Source organism: Macrosteles quadrilineatus, unplaced genomic scaffold (genome assembly GCF_028750875.1).
Source record: "Macrosteles quadrilineatus isolate MER2022 unplaced genomic scaffold, UCM_ALF_1.0 Scaffold_7__1_contigs__length_78375512, whole genome shotgun sequence".
In the NCBI taxonomy this organism is placed as follows: Eukaryota; Metazoa; Arthropoda; class Insecta; order Hemiptera; family Cicadellidae; genus Macrosteles; species Macrosteles quadrilineatus.
This window is the reverse complement of record NW_026542600.1, coordinates 5,559,289-5,581,377: the sequence shown is the minus strand read 5'-3', so window position 1 is coordinate 5,581,377 and position 22,089 is coordinate 5,559,289. Positions and strand designations below refer to the sequence as shown.

At 33.4% G+C, this 22,089-nt stretch overlaps 1 protein-coding gene across 7 annotated transcripts in view; it reads right to left on the bottom strand.

Moving 5' to 3' along the window:
• LOC128998014 (glycine receptor subunit alpha-2-like) overlaps positions 1–20,905 on the bottom strand; it is a 33,579-nt gene extending 12,674 nt beyond the window's left edge. For 3 of the 7 annotated variants that reach the window (XM_054423935.1, XM_054423940.1, XM_054423941.1), the window contains exons 1-4: positions 20,801–20,884; positions 8,860–9,005; positions 3,261–3,342; positions 856–1,006 (exon numbers count right to left, since the gene is read on the bottom strand). In XM_054423935.1, coding sequence (XP_054279910.1) covers positions 856–1,006; positions 3,261–3,325 — 216 coding nt within the window. In that variant the 5' untranslated portion in view covers positions 3,326–3,342; positions 8,860–9,005; positions 20,801–20,884. Of the gene's footprint in view, positions 1–855; positions 1,007–3,260; positions 3,343–8,859; positions 9,006–20,800 lie in introns of all 7 variants that reach the window. The other 4 variants (XM_054423937.1, XM_054423936.1, XM_054423939.1 and 1 more) reach the window with 4 other exon arrangements.
• Between the last annotated feature and the right edge of the window lie 1,184 nt (positions 20,906–22,089).

The window sequence follows — 22,089 nt, the reverse complement described above, 5'->3', positions numbered from 1 at the left end:
AATTAATTTGAGTTAATGTAGAGGGGGTTAGGTAAACAGGTCCACGTTTGATGTGGACGTGCAAATGCAAGGTAAAATAGGTCACCGATCTTAAAAAATAAAAATAAAATTAGTAAATAAACGGCATCAGCAATCTGACACACCCTTTCTCCCATTAGCTTGTCAACATTATTTATCATTGGGTATATACCACTATTACTATACACTATAATTAAAAATGTCACATAGCGGAACTATAATGTTTTATGTTGAAAATCACAAAATTTGCAATAACTTTTGGACAGTAATTTACAGCAATGGGATTTGTAGCGTTTGATTTTGGGTTAAAAGGACAACAATTACTAATACTAATACATATATATATATACATATATGTATGTAGGGTAATTACATACTAGGCCTAATATTAGTTAAATAGTTTGGGACGTTTTTGTGAAGATTAGATTTTTATGTTGTTTTATGGCGAAATTACCACTAAAAATCAAAATACAAAAAACTTGTAAAAATGCCTGGAGGTACCAAAGTTTAGTACCCACATACTAAACTCCATCAAATCAGAGAACATGTGTGTTATGCGGCTCTGTACACACCCACACACACAGACATTACTACGGAAACCACTTTTTGGGTTCGGGGTACCTAAAACCGAAATATTTACCCATAATCCAAACTAAAAAGCTTTGACGAAAACAACACTTTCTCCCTATACTATGTATAGGGGGAGAAAGAAAAGATTCTATTCTATTCTATTCTTTCATTGAAGAATGAAATTGAATAATGATTAAAAAGAGTTGGGAACATTCAGTGATTGCTATGAGGCTTGTAAAGTCTTTTTTTATATTCTATTGTACAAACCATGGAGTTTTCGTCAATGGAGTCCAAGCCCATGACTGTAACGTGAAAGTAAACTACGGTTGGGTTGCCGTCCTTCTTTGGTGGTCTCATTTTGTCGTATAGTTTAGGGTCTTCTGGTAAAATGTCGTTGAACATCAGACCAACAGTTGACCTGAAAGTATGTCAAATATTAGTTTACTACTTGTGTATTACTATTACCGAAGATTCAGTAAACATCAGACCAACAGTTGACCTGAAAGTATGTCACATATTAGTTTACTACTTGTTCATTACTATTGCCGAAGAAACATACGACCAACAGTTAACTTTAGACCTAAAGTAAGTCAATATATAGGTATATTTTAAACTACGTAGAACCACCAGTTACACTTTTGATTACACAACATGTTTATGTTAGAAATCAAAACAGTTCAATTAATGGGTAACCTTAAAGCCTGCGCGCATTGTTATTTTTTCGATCAATATAAATTCGAATAACTTTATTCGTCGAAAATCATTTGCAATCCTTGAGACCTTGGGTTTATGCTACAACTATGAGAAATCTGCTATGTAAACCGTATTATAGTATCAAGCGTTTAGTCAGAGAACCTAAACACTAAAAGATAAGCTTTAAACATATTTTGCCAGGGAACATCTACAAATAAAACAAATTATATCAACGAAGTTAAGATGAGTTATTAATATACGCTATCAAAGCCAATTTATTCTTTAAGTGGATTATTGGATATCTTTCTGATAATAATAAATAATAATTACTGGCCTTTGGACTGTAAGAAAGAAGCAAGGTGCTTAAGATATATATAAGTGCGTTTTATCCATCCCGCTTTAAGGCCTCATTACGGACTATTGTTTCGTCATTTCTACTACTGTCTCCCCCTTCCTCAATTCAAGGAATACTCTTTAAGAAAAAGGTTCGCCAATATAAACCCCATAAAACTCTATGAATATTGTTTGGATATGTAGTAAAATGTATCTTGAGATAAAGTTTATTTGCGTTAAGATTCTCGATTCATTTAACTGTTCAAGTGAAGAACGTATACACATACAAATATGAGCTTTATTTACAACAGAAACCCAGGGAGAGAATTTCTGTGCACAGATTTGTAATGATGAATCAGCATAGCTTTAGGAAATCAGGCCTAAATATTAATAGTAAAATCAGAAAATAATGGTTTTATTTTACTGTGGATAACTTATGATTTCATAATATAATGAGATTTTTTTCCATGCCAAAAGATAATAGATATTGTTACAATTTTAAATTTTTCTTATAGAGTGATGAAAGACCAAAATATTAGTTTTTTGTAATTAAACTAACAATTTACAACACTTTCGATCTATTTTCATACATTCACTTTTTATTCAACCATAAAATAAAAATATTGCAGATCATATTTACAAATACCGGTTGGAGCTTATTTCACCATTGAATTCAAAGTATAAGTACTAGTACTGGTGGATTTTGAGTATAAAAACTGTATATTTACAAGCTCTAACCAATTTACATCAACAACTAGGGGATTAGGAGGTTCGCTACATCATTACAACATGTCAACTAGGGTATTAGGAGGTTCGCTACATCATTACAACATGTCAACTAGGGTATTAGGAGGTTCGCTACATCATTACAACATGTCAACTAGGGTATTAGGAGGTTCGCTACATCATCACAACATGTCAACTAGGGTATTAGGAGGTTCGCTACATCATTACAACATGTCAACTAGGGTATTAGAAGGTTCGCTACATCATCACAACATGTTAACTAGGGTATTAGGAGGTTCGCTACATCATTACAACATGTCAACTGGGGTATTAGGAGGTTCGCTACATCATTACAACATGTCAACTAGGGTATTAGGAGGTTCGCTACATCATCACAACATGTCAACTAGGGTATTAGGAGGTTCGCTACATCATTACAACATGTCAACTGGGGTATTAGGAGGTTCGCTACATCATCACAACATGTCAACTAGGGTATTAGGAGGTTCGCTACATCATTACAACATGTCAACTAGGGTATTAGGAGGTTCGCTACATCATCACAACATGTCAACTAGGGTATTAGGAGGTTCGCTACATCATTACAACATGTCAACTAGGGTATTAGGAGGTTCGCTACATCATCATAACATGTTAACTAGGGTTTTGAGGAGGTTTGCTACATAATCACGTTCACCTAGGGTATAATGAGGTTTACTACATCATCATAACATTTTAACTACGGTATTAGGAGGTTCGCTACATCATTACAACATGTCAACTAGGGGATAGGGTTTCAAAAACTGTTTAACGCCACTAGACGATGTTGACAATCCATTCCTTCTCAGAAGACATTTTCTCCTCAAACATATTCTACAATAAGACAAACGTTTGGCAATCCTGTCATGGTATAAACTCACTTTATGCAGACGATCCAGAAGAGGACGAGAAAGGCGGCCGGGGCGGGAAAAGGTTTCAGCACCATCGTGGGGAATATCCCTCCTGAGAAAACAATAGAGGACAAAGTAGTCTTGATAATAAAACACATAAATCGGGAACATTTTATCTATTTTGATCTATTGATCAGTTAGAGTGGCGAGAGGGACGCGCATGCGCACATTTACCTTTCCTCCACCACCGTAGTTTTTGTTATTTTGTGCAGTCTTCTTAGTAATTAATTAATTGCCTAATTGGATAGTGTAGTACTACTAATGTCCAGTGATTGGTGTTGTTTGGAGCCTCCCTTGTCCCTCTCACACGACATCCCAATTGATCTGATGTAGGCTATAGCCTATAATCAGTTGTGTGAATGTCAACATAGTTATTGCCCGAATGTTTTCCTTTCTCATTCTGATCCGTTATATCATTTTCGTGGTAAAAATATGCCATATTAAGTGTATAAAAATGTTATACCTGTAATTGATATAAGTTTTATTTCAGTTTTACTTTAAGAGGTTGCACCATCTCCAACTACTGTATGCAGGAGTTGCTTTCTATAGCATTTCATTGTCATATTCACTGGTAAATGATAAATGATAAAAGAACCTAATAAACTATCACAAGTAGATGAGTGGAATAGTTAAACTGGATAGCAAGATAGAAAACTAGTATATTTCACCAGTAAGGGAGTTTACATTTCTGTAGTCCCCGTGGTAATAAATCTGACCAGTAGCACTACTGTTTTATTCATTTGATAATTATTTTTAAATATAATGTTAAAGGCTTTTAAAATTTGTAAAAAAAGAACAAAATGTTTTCTCGCATAAAAACCCTCAATTGAACCAATGTTATTTACATGGGCGTGGGTTTAAATGTCAATTTTTAATAAGGAACTAGTTTGAATTTATTAAACGTTTGTTTATGAGTCTACAGGTCAGCTGGGATTGGGATGAGAAATGTTAAAACAGAATTATTAGTGTCAAACAAATATTGGCTTTATAAGTTTGCCAATTAAACTATTTGGGAACAAATTTATGCTAATTTAAAACGCGGTCAATTGCGGGATTGAAAACTGAAGAGAAATTTACAGCTAGTAAGTAGATGCGAGAGACAACCTTGGTACAAACAAACAATACACTCATCACAGCCATTACAATCCCTCCCAACACATTGTACAAACAAACAATACACTCATCACAGCCATTACAATACCTCCCAACACATTGTACAAACAAACAATACACTCATCACAACCATTACAATACCTCCCAACACATTGTACAAACAAACAATACACTCATCACAGCCATTACAATACCTCCCAACACATTGTACAAACAAACAATACACTCATCACAGCCATTACAATACCTCCCAACACATTGTACAAACAAACAATACACTCATCACAGCCATTACAATACCTCCCAACACATTGTACAAACAAACAATACACTCATCACAGCCATTACAATACCTCCCAACACATTGTACAAACAAACAATACACTCATCACAGCCATTACAATACCTCCCAACACATTGTACAAACAAACAATACACTCATCACAACCATTACAATACCTCCCTTTGATTGGCCATGGCTTAGTTTGGGTAAAATGTGCAAGATTTTTAACAGCTATGCCCAATTTGGTTAGATCCGGCTCTGTTCACCCATATAGGTAACATGACATGACGTTTCAATGGGCGATAACATCACTGTCACTGTTCTAGGGCTTTGGTCCTCTTCAGTCCCCACATTCGGTAATCAGCCTGACTTCGTTGAGAGCGAGTACATTTCATAGATTCAAAAGTTTTGCGAAGTTTCGGAATCTAGAATCTGAGAAGAACCAAGAAAAACTTTCCTGCAGAAGTATAATACTCCCGCCGCAGCAAACCTGCCGACTAAGCGAATTTACATTTGTCTGAATTGATTTTCAGTTAAATATATTTTAATAACATTAGGTTTAACGAGTACCTAGGTTTGCTGCTACAAGGAAACTAATAAAGTGTGTTTTTGAGTAAAATATTTATAGCTTAGTACAAAATTAATAAATTTGCCAAGTTTGATAAAAATATATCCATAAACAAGCAAACTACAACATTTGACAATATTCTCCATAAGAATAACATGGGAATTTTAAATTTACAATTTTTTTTAATTTTCTCCGTTACTAATAATCGAACAAAAATACTTTTATATACTAAATTATTTGTTTTTTTGAGCTCTTTAAAAAGGTCTAAGGAGAAATCAGGAAATTTTGTGTTTTGAGGGTCAAAAGTGAGAAAAACCAATTTTTACCCCATAAAACCCCCCGTAAAGCCCCGTTCCCATGGTCCGATCGTGCTGGTTCGCGAACTCATTCAAGTTTATCCCGCTTTACACCTTTAACACGTTCGCTGCTGGCGTTGTATTTTTACAACGTGCCTACCCGGCGCCAGGAGCTAGCGTTGTACATATACAACGCTGTGTCATTGCTGTTTAACGTTTCCATGGATCAGCCAGCTCGTCACGAGCGTCCTATATTTCTTTGCAGCTCGTGGGGACGTACTTTTCTGACAATAAAAAATATAGTTTCCCAAAATCCCCACCAGGGTCGTTTAGAACAGGGCTTTGTCCCCACCTCTTTTCTGCTAGATAGCGACACTACTTTACCGACTGCAACCTGGGTAATGCTACTATCTATCAGAATCGCTTGGTACTATGTCCAAAGCCAGTTTTATTGCAGAACATTGCCATCCAGTATAACTACTGTTGTTTTTACTGTAATTCAGTGTAAGTCAGCAATGTTTATGCAGCGACAAGCGTTAGTTCAGCTCCTGGCGCCGTCCCGGCATCTAGCGGTCAGCAGCGAACGTGTTAAACCAAATTTCATCAAAATCGGACAAAAATTACTCAAGTTATCGCGTTCACGGACGTATATATATATATATATATATATATATAAGTCTATATATATATATATATATAAAAGTCTATATATATATATGTCTCTATATATATATATATATGTCTCTCTCTATATATATATATATATACATATATAAAAATTTGAACGAATGGTGTTTTTGGCCTCTGGGGACATCAAAATGAAAAAGTAAATCGGTCCCGGGTCTAGGTCTTACCGTGCCACCTACGGTAATAGCTACTTCCCTATAGGGAAATTCGCTAAAACAGGGTAAATTAGTCAAACGATTTTAAAAGATGGCCTTTGCAGCTAAAGGTAAGCTTTGAACAAAAATTTAAATATTGTACCAGAATAAATAGGAAATATAGAGACAGACAATTACAGCAAGAGCCTCAATTCCTTCCATATAGTATAAGTGTATCTCATTTAGATAAGTGGAAGTTGATAGTTAAGAGAAGGTGAGATATTGCTGGGAAACTTTGAAACCCCACTTCAACAAACTTCTATTTCGTTACCATTATTACTTCGTGTGACCTAAAAATTAGACATATTCACACAGCTTTCTTATTATTTCTTTTATGTGGTATACTGAACATGTAATAAAATTCAGAATTATGTACAATACTCCGATAGTCAAGGCAATCACAAAAATCGTTTATACTCCAAGTCCTGAAATATATATAACACCCTACATTATGTGCTGTATGAATATGGGCACATTTTGGGATTGAGAGCTTGATTATGTAAAAAAGTTAAAATCTGTCATAGAAAACCACAATGCCATAAATAAGCTCGGATGATGACCTTAAGTAGTATAACCTTATCTCTAGAATTAAAGTGTCAAAAAGGCTGGATGTAAAGGAAGACAAAAAAGTGACTGCTACAAGTAGAACTGGAGCTTAAAGTCCTTCTGAATATATTCCAAGTATCTCATTTAGATAATTGTAAGTTGAAAAGCAAGAGGAGGTAAAGTATTGCAGAGAAAATTAGTGTGAAGATCCTCAGTGCCAAAGATGCTCCCAGCTGCAATATATTGGATCATAGGGATGAAAAGTTAAGAATAAAACACCCACATTAGGCATAACCCCTTAATTTTGCCACATTTTAGAGGTTTTATTCTTTAATCTATAATATATTTAATGAATATTCCTGGAATATAGATGTTCAATATACCAACCAAATTGGTTCACTGAAGTTAAGCTTTTTGTTAGTTACATCTCAGATCACATATATTTCCTAAAAACACTTCAAGTTTTCAAAAATGTCAACACATATTGTTTTTTTTTTTTGATAGGGAGTCCTACTCAGTATTTCTAAGTATTAACATAAATCATCCTTATGGGTCATCTGAGAACAGTTTTAACGTTAGTTCCATCCGCTTCATGTATGGGGAAGTTTTCTTGTTTTCATGTTGTTTCACATATTTTAGAATTATTTTTCCACAATAAACCTATACAACTATAAACAGTAGCTTGTCCTCTAGTCTTATGACAAAACAAATAAAAAAAATCTACCATAGAATAAAGGAAAAAATGTTAGTCAACATAGGAGTTCAACATCACCAATATGGAACATACAGTGTGTAAATTAAGTATGGAAACAAATCTGTATTTTTAAATCCGAAATAGATAGATATATTTTGTTTATGGCATTGATTGTTAACAAAGATTCCGCAATCGTTTGTATCAAAAATATTTTTAACCCTCCTAATAGGGTTGGGGGCAGGAGGTAACTTATTTTTGTCTAATAGCAACCCCTATTATTGAGTGACCCCTCATTTTGAAGGGTTTGTCTAGAGAAATACAATGACGCAAACCCGAGGTAAATATCTCACCCCTAGCCAAAATCGCAGGCATTCTAAAATGTGTTTTTTGCAAAAAAGCCAGACTGTATTTTTTTGACCGAAATGGATAGAAATATTTTGTTTGTGGCATTGATTGTTAACAAAGGTTTTCGGGATTTTTACATCAAAAATATTTTTAACCTACAATTGGTGACAAGTTTTTCCAAATAGCACCCCCTCTTGAGTGACCCCTCATTTTGAAGGGTTTTTAAAAATAAATTATGCAAACCCGATGTAGATATCTCACCCCTATCTAAAATGGCAGGTATTCAAAATTTTGAATTGGTGGAATTGGTGTTTTTTTTCCACATAAATCAAATTTTGGAATACCTGCCATTTTGACTAGGACTGAGATATTTACCTCGGGTTTGCGTCGTTGTATTTCTCTTGACAAACCCTTCAAAATGAGATGTCACTCAATAGGGGTGTTGCTATGTCCTGTTAGGGGGGGGGGGAAATATTTTTGATGTAAAAGATTGGTGAATCTTTTTCAACGATCAATGTCAAAAACATAATTTTTCTTTCTATTTCGGTTTAATAAATACATATATGTTTCCATACTTAATTTACACAGTGACACTGTATATATAAACAGGCTTCAGATTTTTGCTAGGATGAGAAATCTACTTGTTTTATTCAAAGTAAATGGTATTAATTAGTAATCAGGATTGGTTTGATGTATTTCATGTTGACTTATGTTATGTGCAATACAGGTACAAAATCTTGTCACCTGAAAATTGATTAACTCACTTTTTCCACAAGTTTTATTTTCTAAGGATTTTACTTGGACATTTAACTGTACAAAGTATTACTAAGCTACACTACTTACTGAGGTGGCCTAGCAGTAACGGATGGGGTGGAGAACCTCAGAGTGAGTTGAGGCCGTGCGACCCATCGTATATACTGCACAAGGACTTGTTACTGGAACCGACTGTGACTGTTATGCTGTTTCTCAGTAGGGCAACAAAGAATCACCTATTATATTCAAAGACATTAGCTGTTCATGTGTGTAGCTGTACAGTACAAGAAGAAAATAGTCTTGCTTAAAAAAAATATTCGTATACCTATAAACGCTTAGATGTGTTTATTTTATATTATGTTATATTATATATTTCATTGCAAATACCCACTTTATCGTCAGCTAGACGGATAAAAATTGTAAAATGATTTTGTTAGTGAAACATTTATGTAATAATAATAACAATAATAATAATAATAATAATAATAAAATGCCTTTATTTAAAGCGGTCTTCAGCCAAAACTGGTTTTCAAGACAACTCAAGTCACGAACAGTTTACAAGTACACAATAATTACAAACAGTGAAACTAAACTAGCTTTAAATTGGCCTTAAATGAATTACGTGACATGATTTTCATATTTCTTGGGAGGGTGTTGTATGCCTGGGGTCCAAAGTATGAGAACCCCTTTTTACCTATCTCACGCCGCACTCTCGGCATTTCAAGCAAGCCGTCCTGCCTACTATTAATAGTAGTACAGCATTCCCTAACTGATGTTCGAGGCATGAGTTTCCTTTTCAGGGAGGCAAATTAGAAGACAATTGTGTCTTGTGAACAATTAAAACAGTTTGTAGAAAACATTGTTTTTCCAAAGAGAGTACCTTAGCCTGTTTGCGATAGGCAGATATATGATCAAACTTCCTCAGATTGAAGACAAACCTTAGGGCTCGGTTTTGCAACCTCGTAAGAAGAACTCTACTGTCAAGAGTAAGATATTCACCAAACGATGGAAGTGCATAGTGAATAATAGGGAAGACTGTTGATTTGATAAATTCCAGCTTAGCATGTTCAGATAGTATCTCTCTCTAAAACGGTGTAAAATTCTCAACCTATTTGAAACTCTCTGACAAATGTAACTAACATGTGAGCGAAAATTGAGTTGAGAATCAATTCTGATACCTAACACCTTAACAGAATCAGACACCACAAGAATTTGACCGCTCTACCTTTCCAACAAGACTATTTTAGGCTGCAAACCAGAAGACCAGAAATGAAGCACAGTACACTTTTCAGGATTCAATTTTAGACCGTGATCGTCAGACCATTGCTTTACCCTTAGCAACTCAGTGTTGATGAGATTGACTGCTTCATGAAAATCAAAAGGGGCTGGGAAAGAACTAGTTGACAATCATCAGCGTAGGAATGTAAAGTAGAGAATTTCAGAATGCTATCGAGGTCATGGGTATAGCATTCTGAACTTCTGTTGGTTCTGCATTTATTATTCTGTTGGTGGAGTTATACATATTGCATATAAATAACAATAACATTAGTTCGTATATAATATCAAAACAAGAAGGAAACCATTTTGGAAGATATTTATAAAGATAAACTATGTTCGATATTGACTTTTCGTGAGTTCTTGAAAGAATGGTGCAGTATAAAGAAAATTATGGTTCGTAACACCGAATAAAAGTGTCTTGGCTTCACCTAGGTCGACATAACAAAATAATGTCTTTATTCGTGATATAATTTCAGTAAACAGTGTTTCTAATTGACTCAAGTCAGGAATAAACCAAACAAAAATATCACTATAAAACACAAATGAAATTAAATTACAAATGTTAAAGGCTAGTCATAAGGTTGTTGAAAGTGACAGTGTTCTTAGATGCTGAGCTGGCCCGAAGTATATACTATTATTTATCTAGCTTATTTATTTTTGAATTAAATTATACTGGAAAGTAGTTATACAGATTATCGCGGATCATACGTGCCATTGTTTATTAAATTATAACTAAGAATACAGAACCTTCACTTTTGTCAAATAATTAATTAATAATTTTTTAATTATTCATAATGTTCCAGTTTTAAGTGGCGTTTTCCACCCCTCCGTTCAGGTAGTAATGTTGAGACATGCTATTCCACAGACAGTCTTTAGTGTTAAGGACTAAAACATATCAGATGAAATCTGGGTCAGACAGTTCCCTCGTAACGGAAGCAATTTTGTGGGAATCAATGGCACTGCCTACTTGGAGCTCTGGGTGTTCGTCAGTAAGAAACCAAACACAATCTAAATCGAACCGTTCTTGATATAAGAACATTCAAAACAAGAACACCCAGTCACTAATAAGATCACTAATAACGCGACATATGCTAAGAAACGTTTGGGGATGCGTAGGAAATATGAGAAAGTAGGACATCCACCAAATTAAATATTAATGAGTTTAAAACGTTATAATATATTGCCTGATAAATTTAAGAACACAGGCTCCAGTAATACAGCTTATTCAAATATATTTAGTTAGAAAACTATTTGTTTTACCCATAAACACGATGTGTGTTTTTAAAGAACATGTGGTTGAAAATAATTTATTATATAAGATCGTGACAAACTGGTGTGCTATTTAATACGAAATCGATAAATGGACTAAGAACAAAAATAAAGAAGGCTAAAGGAAGATGTCTGCGTATATAGTTGTAATCAATTCAAGTGAATACAATGAAAACTGGTTTACACACACATACATTACAACTGAATAGAAATTGTACCTTCAATCATTTCTGGGCCTCTAATCATTGTTAACTAAACTACGTTTATAAACACAAATATTCGAAAGTTTTATTTTTTGTTCATTTTTTCTGAACCTGCACTCAGACATATTTTGCAGATTCCTTAAAAATTTAAATGTCGTGAAAACTGATGTTTAAGAGAACCTTAAGTTTTGATCTGTAAGTCCCAATAAACACCTAGTAATTGAAAACGTAAATGACGTAATATTGTTCAAACTCATTTTTAAAGAATATCTACCAACTCAAAATATATATTTATATGAGGAAAAATAATTTAAATTTACTTGAAATTCGGGAAGGTAAAATTCGTTTAGAAAAAGGATAGATCAAGAGTACTTCTGAGGTAAAATATTTATTTATTGTTTCATCTGACCAGCCAAGACTTTCTCGGACTTTACAATATTGTTGGTTATATAGTTATGACCTCTCGTAGCTCTTGCCATAGTTATACGTATAATACCTGACACCATTGTAGCTATGAATCCGAAATACTTTTTTATAAGAATGAATACTCAAGATGGCAACGTAAGACAACTAGAGATATTTACTAAGTATATAAATAAAATAAACCCTAGCCTACATTTTACCATAGAATTGGAAATTAACGACAGGTTAAACTTTCTTGATAATAAAAACAGACTGATAATTAAACTTTCTGTATTAATTCAAACAGAAAACTCATTTGAATTTGAAAATCTACAGAAAACCTACGCTAACCGACACAACCATCCATGAAACTTCACACCATCCTACAAAACAAAAAATGGCAGCATATAACAGTTTTGTTCACCGGTTGCTCACGATCCCATTAAGCCAAGATAATTTCAACAAAGAACTAAACACGACAAAATACATTGTCCAAAGAAATGGGTTTAAAACCGCCATGATCGATAAACTTATCAAAAACAATTAAATAAAAAACCAATAATAACAGATTAGATAGCCCAATTGACAAAATGTTCGTAACGTCAGAGTATGGTACAAGGCTACCGAATATTCTGAAAAAAAAAACGAATTAAAAAATAAAAACATCGGGGTAGCGTTTAGAACTTCCAACAAACTACAACGATTACTAAATCCATCGTCCAGTAATAATCTAGATACAGGGGAAAACTGGAATTTATAGATTATCTTGTGATGATTGCAATAGTTTTTATATAGGACAAACCGGCCGTGCCTTCAAAACCAGATTCAAAGAACACCTTCCAAAAGCAAAAATAATTTAAAATTCAATTATGCAGCCCATCTCATTAATGAAAATCATAACTATACAAATTTCGAAACAAACATGACACCCCTACATTTTTGCACAAAAGGAAGCTTCATGAACGCCATAGAAGAATACGAGATATACAAAGCAACAAAAAGCCATAGTTATGATCTATTAAACGACAAACTAAATTTCCAGTCAAATGCATTGTATGATACTGTAATAGCTAACCAGGAACAGCTGACCGGCAAGGGACAAAGTTCACGACACCAACCTTCACCGCTGCAGTCATGACAAACCTGTCTTTTACCTTTTATAATCTAATTGCCTACTCAAGATCTGTATAAAAGAAGTTGAACATATAAATGGAAGAAACCTACAGCAAATGAATTTGAATGTTTATTTGACCAATTATAAACAAATCACGCTCGCAATGTATTTAACGATTAAATTTGACTCACTACATTTTCTCTGACGACTTTTTAAATTGAATTTGATTATTTATTCGTAATTTTGAGGCCTGCGTTATTACTGTAGTTAAAAGTAAAAAAACAAATATAAACTGCAATTAAAAATAGTAGTTGTACAAGCTACTTCTTCATTTTGTTAAAACAGTTCCTGATAAACTGATAGACTACTAAGTATACAAGTAATTATCTTAGCCGATACATGGACTAAGAACAAAAATAAAGAAGGCTAAATAAGAAGGCTAATTCCTATTGGTTATGTTGTATTATCTTAGTAAGTTTCCCAGTAAGTATCTAAGCATTCAAGTAAGTATGCAAGTAATTATCTAAGTAAGTATCCGAGTAAGTATACAAGTAATTATCTAAGTAAGCATCCCACTAAGTATCTAAGTAATTTTCCGAGTAAGTATCTAAGTAAGCATCCCACTAAGTATCTAAGTAATTTTCCGAATAAGTATCGAAGTAAGTATCCGAGGAGGTATCTAAGTAAGCATTGAAGTAAGTTTGCAATTAATCATCTAAGTAAGTATCCCAGTAAGTATCTAAGTAAGTTTCCGAGTAAGTATCTAAGTGAGTATCCGAGTAAGTATCTAAGTAAGCATTCAAGTAGGTATGCAAGTAATTATCTAAAAATAGTAGCTAAAAAAAATATAAGAATTCAAGTAAGTATACAAGTAATCATCTAAGTAAGTATCCCACTAAGTATCTAATTAAGTTTCCGAGTAAGTATCGAAGTAAGTATCCGAGGAGGTATCTAAGTAAGCATTCAAGTAAGTATGCAAGTAATCATCTAAGTATCCCAGTAAGTATCTAAGTAAGTATCCGAGTAAGTATCTTTGCAAGTATAAAAGTAAATATATGAGTAAGCATCTATGTAAGTATTCAAGTGAGCATCTATAGTTTGTATCCAAGTTATTATCCAAGTTATCCAAGAAAGAAAGAAAAATATAATCAAAAACATTTACTTCTCCATTTATCTGTCCAATATTTTTTCATCCAATTAATTTCTAAATCACAATAACAATACCAACAAATATTGCTACAGTTACACCTCGCTCTGGATAGTGAAGTGAGCTTGAGGGCTTGATGACAGTGGGGTGGGGGAGGGTTGGTGTTCAAGCACTTCGAGAGGTCCTTTTCCCTCTATACGTCATTCCCTACAGTTAAAGTATACCTATTACCCCACTTCATGTCTTAATGAAACGTTTCTATTCAGTGTTGGGGTTCTTGCCGGTTTTTAAGTACAAAAATGTTCGAGGTTTTGGAAATATATTTGCATGGAGGTTATATAAAACATAACGCGATATGCAGTTATTGAAGATGTCTCAGTTTTCGAAAATAAAATCTATGGGTATCGATTTGATAATGGCCCCGAAAAATGTCACTTACTGTATAGTTGTCGGTATGAGTGCACATCTCAAAATCGAGGCTTACATTTCCAATGATGCCGATAATTCTTGAAAATCCGTGGCTTTACATTATTATAACGCTGCAACATTTAGATTTATAAAATATTGGCGGAGAAGAAACCTTATTAAGTGTTAAGTTTAAATTATCCACCATCCCACACAGCACAGAATATTCTCAGGATATCTCACACAATTCCCAAAACGTCCCAATATCCCATGGGAAACTCTACAGAGGATGTCCCCCATATCCCACTGGGATATCCCCAGGACATTCCAAGGATATTCTTATGTTGTGTTGGATAGAAAATATATTTTTGGTAAGTTGTTTATTACAACTGCAAATTGGCTAAATCAAATACAAACACGTATTTACCTTTCTAAAATCTTCTATTTCCTCTAAAATGTATTTTAATTATATAACGATTTGTAATAAATTTTACCGTAACAGTTTTATTAACCCCACTCTTTTAATCTAAAACACTCTAAAATATTTAATAACGAAACTCCTTAAGAGTTCAGTTAAGGTGTTAAGCTAACTGTTAAATATTAAAATATGTTCTTTTCAATAACCTTGTTAATACGCAGCCATTTGGCATGAAACCTCCAATGATTGGTTTCAATCGCTACATGTTGAAAACGAAATGATCAGACGCTCTATCATATTTCAAAATTAATCATTTAAAAATTAAATTTTCACATTAAAAACGATCTGCAGCTTTTTTAGTGTAGGTACCGACCTCATTACGGTATTTTGATCAAAGTTGCTGTTAACAGTTGGTTCTGCAGGATCAAAACTAAAACTATTAGATTATTGAATTATTATTCCACATACGAAATCAAATAAGCCATTAAAAAAATGTTATCAGAATCTTTGTAACGGCTTTATTTCTTTTATAATTTTATCATATATTTAAATGCAATGGGTGATCAGATCTTTTGGTTTCAATGGGTACAAGGTAGCAAAAGTTTAACATTTATTCATATATTTCAATATTGATCAAATAAATATGAAATTTATTTCTATAACCTCGCCAATGCATATTGGGGACTGTGTCGTTATCAGATTAATCCAAATAAAATATTTTAAATTGTTGGTCTGATTGGTTGCGGATATATTCGAAATTTCCATTATTATTTTAACATATTTCATAAGTCATCAAGTTTATAGTTCTTATGAATACAAACTTATAAATCTTCTGAATTCAATTTTTTTTCGAAGTCAATACCCGTAATCAACAAACATTTCAAGTTCACAGAATAGTAAAAAATAACAGCACTTTCAAAATCCACAAATACAGAGTATATAATTTTTAAAACTGCTTTAAAAAATCAAACATGATGTTAATCATCAAGCGCTGTTTTAAACCTTTTTTTCATAAACTCCCAAAATTCATTATCACTTAAATGATAATGTTTATCATTAATGATGATGATCATTTGCTATTTCCGATTTTGATGAAATTTGGTATAAACGTGTAAACCTACATTAATTCGAACGAGTTCGCGATCCAGCATGATCGGACTATGGGAACGGGGGTTTACGGGGGGTTTTTATGGGGTAAAAATGGGGTTTTCCCATTTTTGACCCTAAAAACTTAGAATTTTGCAATTTCTTTTAAAACTATTTTGTAGAGCTTAAAAATAACAAATAATTTAGTATGTGAAGCGTTATCATGCGCCAAATAGTTACGGAGAAAATTTAAAAAAATTTAAATTTAAAATTCCCATGTTATTCTTATGAAGAATAAGTACAATTTTGTAGTTTGCTTGTTTATGAACATATTTAGATCAAATTTGGAAGATACATTTATTTCTTACTAAACTATTAACATTTACAAAAAAAAACACTTTTTTACCCTCCCTGTTGCCAAATGGAAATTAGCTTTGTCTGCAGGTTTGCTGCGGCGGGGGTATTGTGATTTTACCTCGTAAATCGTAATGTTATTTAACTTCCTATTCTATTTACAAATGTTAACATTGGCAATACTAATGTCCAAGAAGTAATTAGTATGAATTTGTATTTTTTTTTTTAGTGTCCTTTATGCGCGTGTTTACATTAAATACCTTATTTTATTTTCCTACGTTATTTTATTAATTATTTCCTCTTTCTATAAATTGCACCAATGTTTTGGGTTAGTGTATGTGTAAAATTAAGCTCTATACCAATTGTACTAATACACAGGCAAGTGCTAACCACCTACATAGAATAAAAGAGGTATCGCATACAAATCAAGTTAAATGCAAGTGAAAACTTTTATCTAAGTTCTAACGTGGAAAGAAGACGAAGTAAATGTTAAAAATTTAAAGTACAATAAGTTGTACATGTTACTAATGACAAGTAGATGATGACAAAGCTGAAGCAAGGTTTAGAATACGTCAATGGCATAGTGAGCAGCTATTAATTACTGGTTCAAATCTACCTATATAACTTTCGTATCCAGCTAAACTGACAAGACAAGTATGTAAACTAAAGCAACATTTATGTCACATAAACTTTCATTGTATCAAAATTGAATGGAGAAAATATATTTCTGTCAGTAGCAATCTCTGTGAGAAGCTCATTCAACTATTGGCTATCCAGACCATATATTTCTATCAGTAGCAATCTCTGTGAGAAGCTCATTCAACTATTGGCTATCCAGACCATATATTTCTATCAGTAGCAATCTCTGTGAGAAGTTTATTCAACTATTGGCTATCCAGTCCATATATTTCTGTCAGTAGCAATCTCTGTGAGAAGCTCATTCAACTATTGGCTATCCAGTCCATATAGTTCTGTTAGTAGCAATCTCTGTGAGAAGCTCATTCAACTATTGGCTATTTCAGTAATCTGAAAGTCAAGACTTTTAGACTATTTACTTGATTTGTGCAAGTAGTGACTAAACTAATTACTGAGTTAACTTGTATCGATCGTTTAAAATCATTAGACGCGCATGGATTGGAATCAATCCAACGCACATGGTTCTTGATTGGATCAATTTTTGGTCGGCGAGGCGCCAAATTATTTTGCCAAGGAATACTGTGTCAAATGATTCTGTAAAGTGTCAATATTTTCCATGGCGAGTAAAAAAAAAAATATAAAAGTCCTAAGAAGGATTTAGTTTATTTAAATTTAAATTCATTAATTATGAATTGAGCTATAAGCTAACAAAAAGGACCTCTCAGGTTGTTTTTGCCTCTTTCCCTCACTCACATTTACCCTATTTCGCCTGATACGGTACAGCGATATAGCGCTTTGAATTCTTTTCAACATCAATTTTATTTCTTTATTCGTCAACATCCACAATTTCTTGGTTTTTACTAATAAAAAATATAACAGAAATAATAAAAATAATTAAATTTACATTAAAATAAAGATAACTTAAACTTAAGTAGGGTTTAATTATTTAATGCTTATTGAATAGTATTTTGTATTATACGATTTGAATGTCATTAACATTTCTTGAAGGTTTATGAAGCATTTTTGTAACTAAATTTATCCATTTCATCATAGTTAAGGTAAGTTAAGATAGTAATATCGTCAGCTATAGATACAACTAAAATGACATTCCCATGTTAAATTTGTAGGAAAAAATATTGAATAAAAATTAACACGACTGAATAGTCGTAAAATTAATAAATTTCCCAATTTTAATCAAACTATATATAAGCATATATATAAGCATGGAAACTACACTCCCATAAGAATAACATGAGAATTTTAAATTTACACGATTCATTTTTTGTATATTTCCTACATAACTGTTAGACATACAACATCGCTTCAGTGTGCTATTTTTAAGCCCTACAAAATGTGTTTAAAAGAAATTCCAAAATGTTATGTTTTGAGGGACAAAAATTGGAAACCCCAAATTCTACCCCGTAAACCCTCGAACCTTATATTTAGTCCGGTCATGGTGGTTTAAACTCAGGTTTACTCTATCTTTAGTCCGGTCATGGTGGTTTAAACTCAGGTTTACTCTATATTTAGTCCGGTCATGGTGGTTTAAACTCAGGTTTACTCTATCTTTAGTCCGGTCATGGTGGTTTAAACTCAGGTTAACTCTATATTAAGTCCGGTCATGATGGTTTAAACTCAGGTTTACTCTATATTTAGTCCGGTCATGGTGGTTTAAACTCAGGTTTACTCTATATTTAGTCCGGTCATGGTGGTTTAAACTCAGGTTTACTCTATCTTTAGTCCGGTCATGGTGGTTTAAACTCAGGTTAACTCTATATTAAGTCCGGTCATGATGGTTTAAACTCAGGTTTACTCTATATTTAGTCCGGTCATGGTGGTTTAAACTCAGGTTTACTCTATATTTAGTCCGGTCATGGTGGTTTAAACTCAGGCTTACTCTATCTTTAGTCCGGTCATGGTGGTTTAAACTCAGGTTAACTCTATATTAAGTCCGGTCATGATGGTTTAAACTCAGGTTTACTCTATATTTAGTCCGGTCATGGTGGTTTAAACTCAGGTTTACTCTATATTTAGTTCGGTCATGGTGGTTTAAACTCAGGTTAACTCTATATTTAGTCCGGTCATGGTGGTTTAAACTCAGGTTTACTCTATATTTAGTCCGGTCATGGTGGTTTAAACTCAGGCTTACTCTATCTTTAGTCCGGTCATGGTGGTTTAAACTCAGGTTAACTCTATATTAAGTCCGGTCATGATGGTTTAAACTCAGGTTTACTCTATATTTAGTCCGGTCATGGTGGTTTAAACTCAGGTTTACTCTATATTTAGTTCGGTCATGGTGGTTTAAACTCAGGTTAACTCTATATTTAGTCCGGTCATGGTGGTTTAAACTCAGATTTACTCTATATTTAGTCCGGTCATGGTGGTTTAAACTCAGGTTTACTCTATCTTTAGTCCGATCATGGTGGTTTAAACTCAGGTTTACTCTATATTTAGTCCGGTCATGGTGGTTTAAACTCAGATTTACTCTATATTTAGTCCGGTCATGGTGGTTTAAACTCAGGTTTACTCTATATTTAGTCCGATCATGGTGGTTTAAACTCAGGTTAACTCACTTTTACCAAATTCATCAAAATCGGATCATTTTTACCCGAGATATCGCACTAATGGACACATATATGAAATGATGAATGGATAGTGTTATTGGGATTTTGAGACATCAAGACGAAAAAGTAAATAGGCCTTAGGTTTAGGTTTTACCATGAGACCTACGGTAGTATCGTATTCCCTAAATGGTAGATGCCCAAAATCCGATAAAATGGTAAAATGTTAAGATAATATCAAGATTGTGTAGTATAACATAAAACACATTACATATATTTTTATAAATCAGGATCTTTTACATTCCTGTACACTATACCATTCTAAAATTTAATATAGTACAGTTAATTTTATTTTAAATGTTCTTTGGCATTAATAAATATTAACATATTTAATGTAAACCTCTTTAAAAGTGAGTATACATTCTAATTTCAATCACGGTTTCATGGGTAAACTGTTCACCATGAATTTTATTACTGTTTGATAATATACTCGACACAATTAAAACTCCGAATACGTAGCCAGTACTAAAAAGTGAACAAACCTAAAATTATTTTAAACTACTTGCAAGGTTTGTAAACTTTTAAAGTTCAGTAGAGGCTTCAAAGGCAAACATCCTGTACACTATACAGTATTATTTTTTTATAAATCGTTCCAAAGAATTTAATATTAGAAGATTCCTCCGTTAGCTAATAACCCATTTCTCTGAACAATGCATAACCACATTTCATGTAACTGTAAAATCATTCAGGGACACGTTTAAAGGACGTGTTGAAAACATAAATTCTTCATAAACCGGCCTACGCATTTTAATAAATAGTTTACTATTTCTTTTCCTCTTTTGTTTTCTAAAGAACCAACTCCTCCAAACATTTCAAATTATTCCAAAGCTAGAACATTTGTAGGATATATTAAAAATTTAAATTCTTCCTGAACAATTTTTACAGAGTTCTTCGTTTACAAGTTTAAATCATTAAATTCGCCCTATTTTATGTTTACATCCTGTTCTAATTAACCCACCCAAAACACATCATAACATGTCCAATCATTCGAAAACATATTTAGAGGACTTAAAAAAGCCTAAAAATGTCAATAAATATTTGACCAAATACCATATTATTTTCTACTACAATGGTTCAAGGGGGTACATAAATACTTACATAAAAAACAAAGTTTGTAGACCGACCTGTTAGCGGAGCGACGTTCTTAGACCGGGTGATGAATCAATGTGAGCTCCTCACCGTGCTACAAGAGACAAGTGCCCGATCCTCATACTTACCCATCGATCTTGGTCCCATCCCCTTAAGCCTTACTGCAGAGTCAATTGAATTGTCGCAAGTGACGTAGTGACGTATGCACTTGTCTTTTTCCTCCTATTTTTAGTTGTTCGTGAAAACGCCATTCAAATAGGTCTTTTCCTCGAGGAATTTCACTGCAGTTCAGAATCAGTTCACAGTCCGGCCGCAGGAGGATGAGAATCATAATCGAACAACTGATTATTGATGACAGAATCGCACTTAGTAGTGAAGTAAACCCTATTTATACGGAATGACAACTGATTATTGATGATGGAATCGCACTTAGTAGTGAAGTAAATCCTATTTATACGGAATGACAACTGATTATTGATGATGGAATCGCACCTAGTAGTGAAGTAAACCCTATTTATACGGAATGACAACTGATTATTGATGATGGAATCGCACTTAGTAGTGAAGTAAATCCTATTTATACGGAATGACAACTGATTATTGATGACGGAATGGCACTTAGTAGTGAAGTAAACCCTATTTATACGGAATGGTTGGAGATCCAAGTTGTCGGATTAATAAAATTCCAGATTAGATCAAATAATTTGAAGATGTAGAGAGGCATTGCCATTTAAGGGCAGTTTCCCGTTTTTGTACCTCACAACCGACACCTTGAATTTGGTGCAGTAAACCCTAGTTTTCCTGATCAATGAAATCCAGATAAGTAGAACAATTGTAATTTTTTATAAAACGTGGACTCAACTAGGTGTATTCACCAAAATATGGGCAAAGTGTAAAAATAAGCGACATGCACTTTAGGAATTTGGACTTAGGTTGAATAATTTGCAGCATTAATAGATTTAAGTGAATTAATTTTGTAAGATTTTTATTTTTTAATTAATAATTTTACAGTAACACGTATATGAAAATACGAATCCCATAGCACGTTCTACATAACAGTTCGTATAGGTTTCCTACTTGAAGGTTTTTATCATCACAGACCATTTTAAAAGTGTTATTTAACTTTCAATTTGCTAGATTATATTTTACGCTTTACGTTTATTTATTTAGGTTGAAATTACATAGAAAAACATCACAAATCCGTATCATACTGTCAAACATAATTGCCATGAAGGTCAGACGATGTTTTATCTTTGACGACTTGGGCTAGTGACCCTTAGCACCTCAGGGCCGCATGG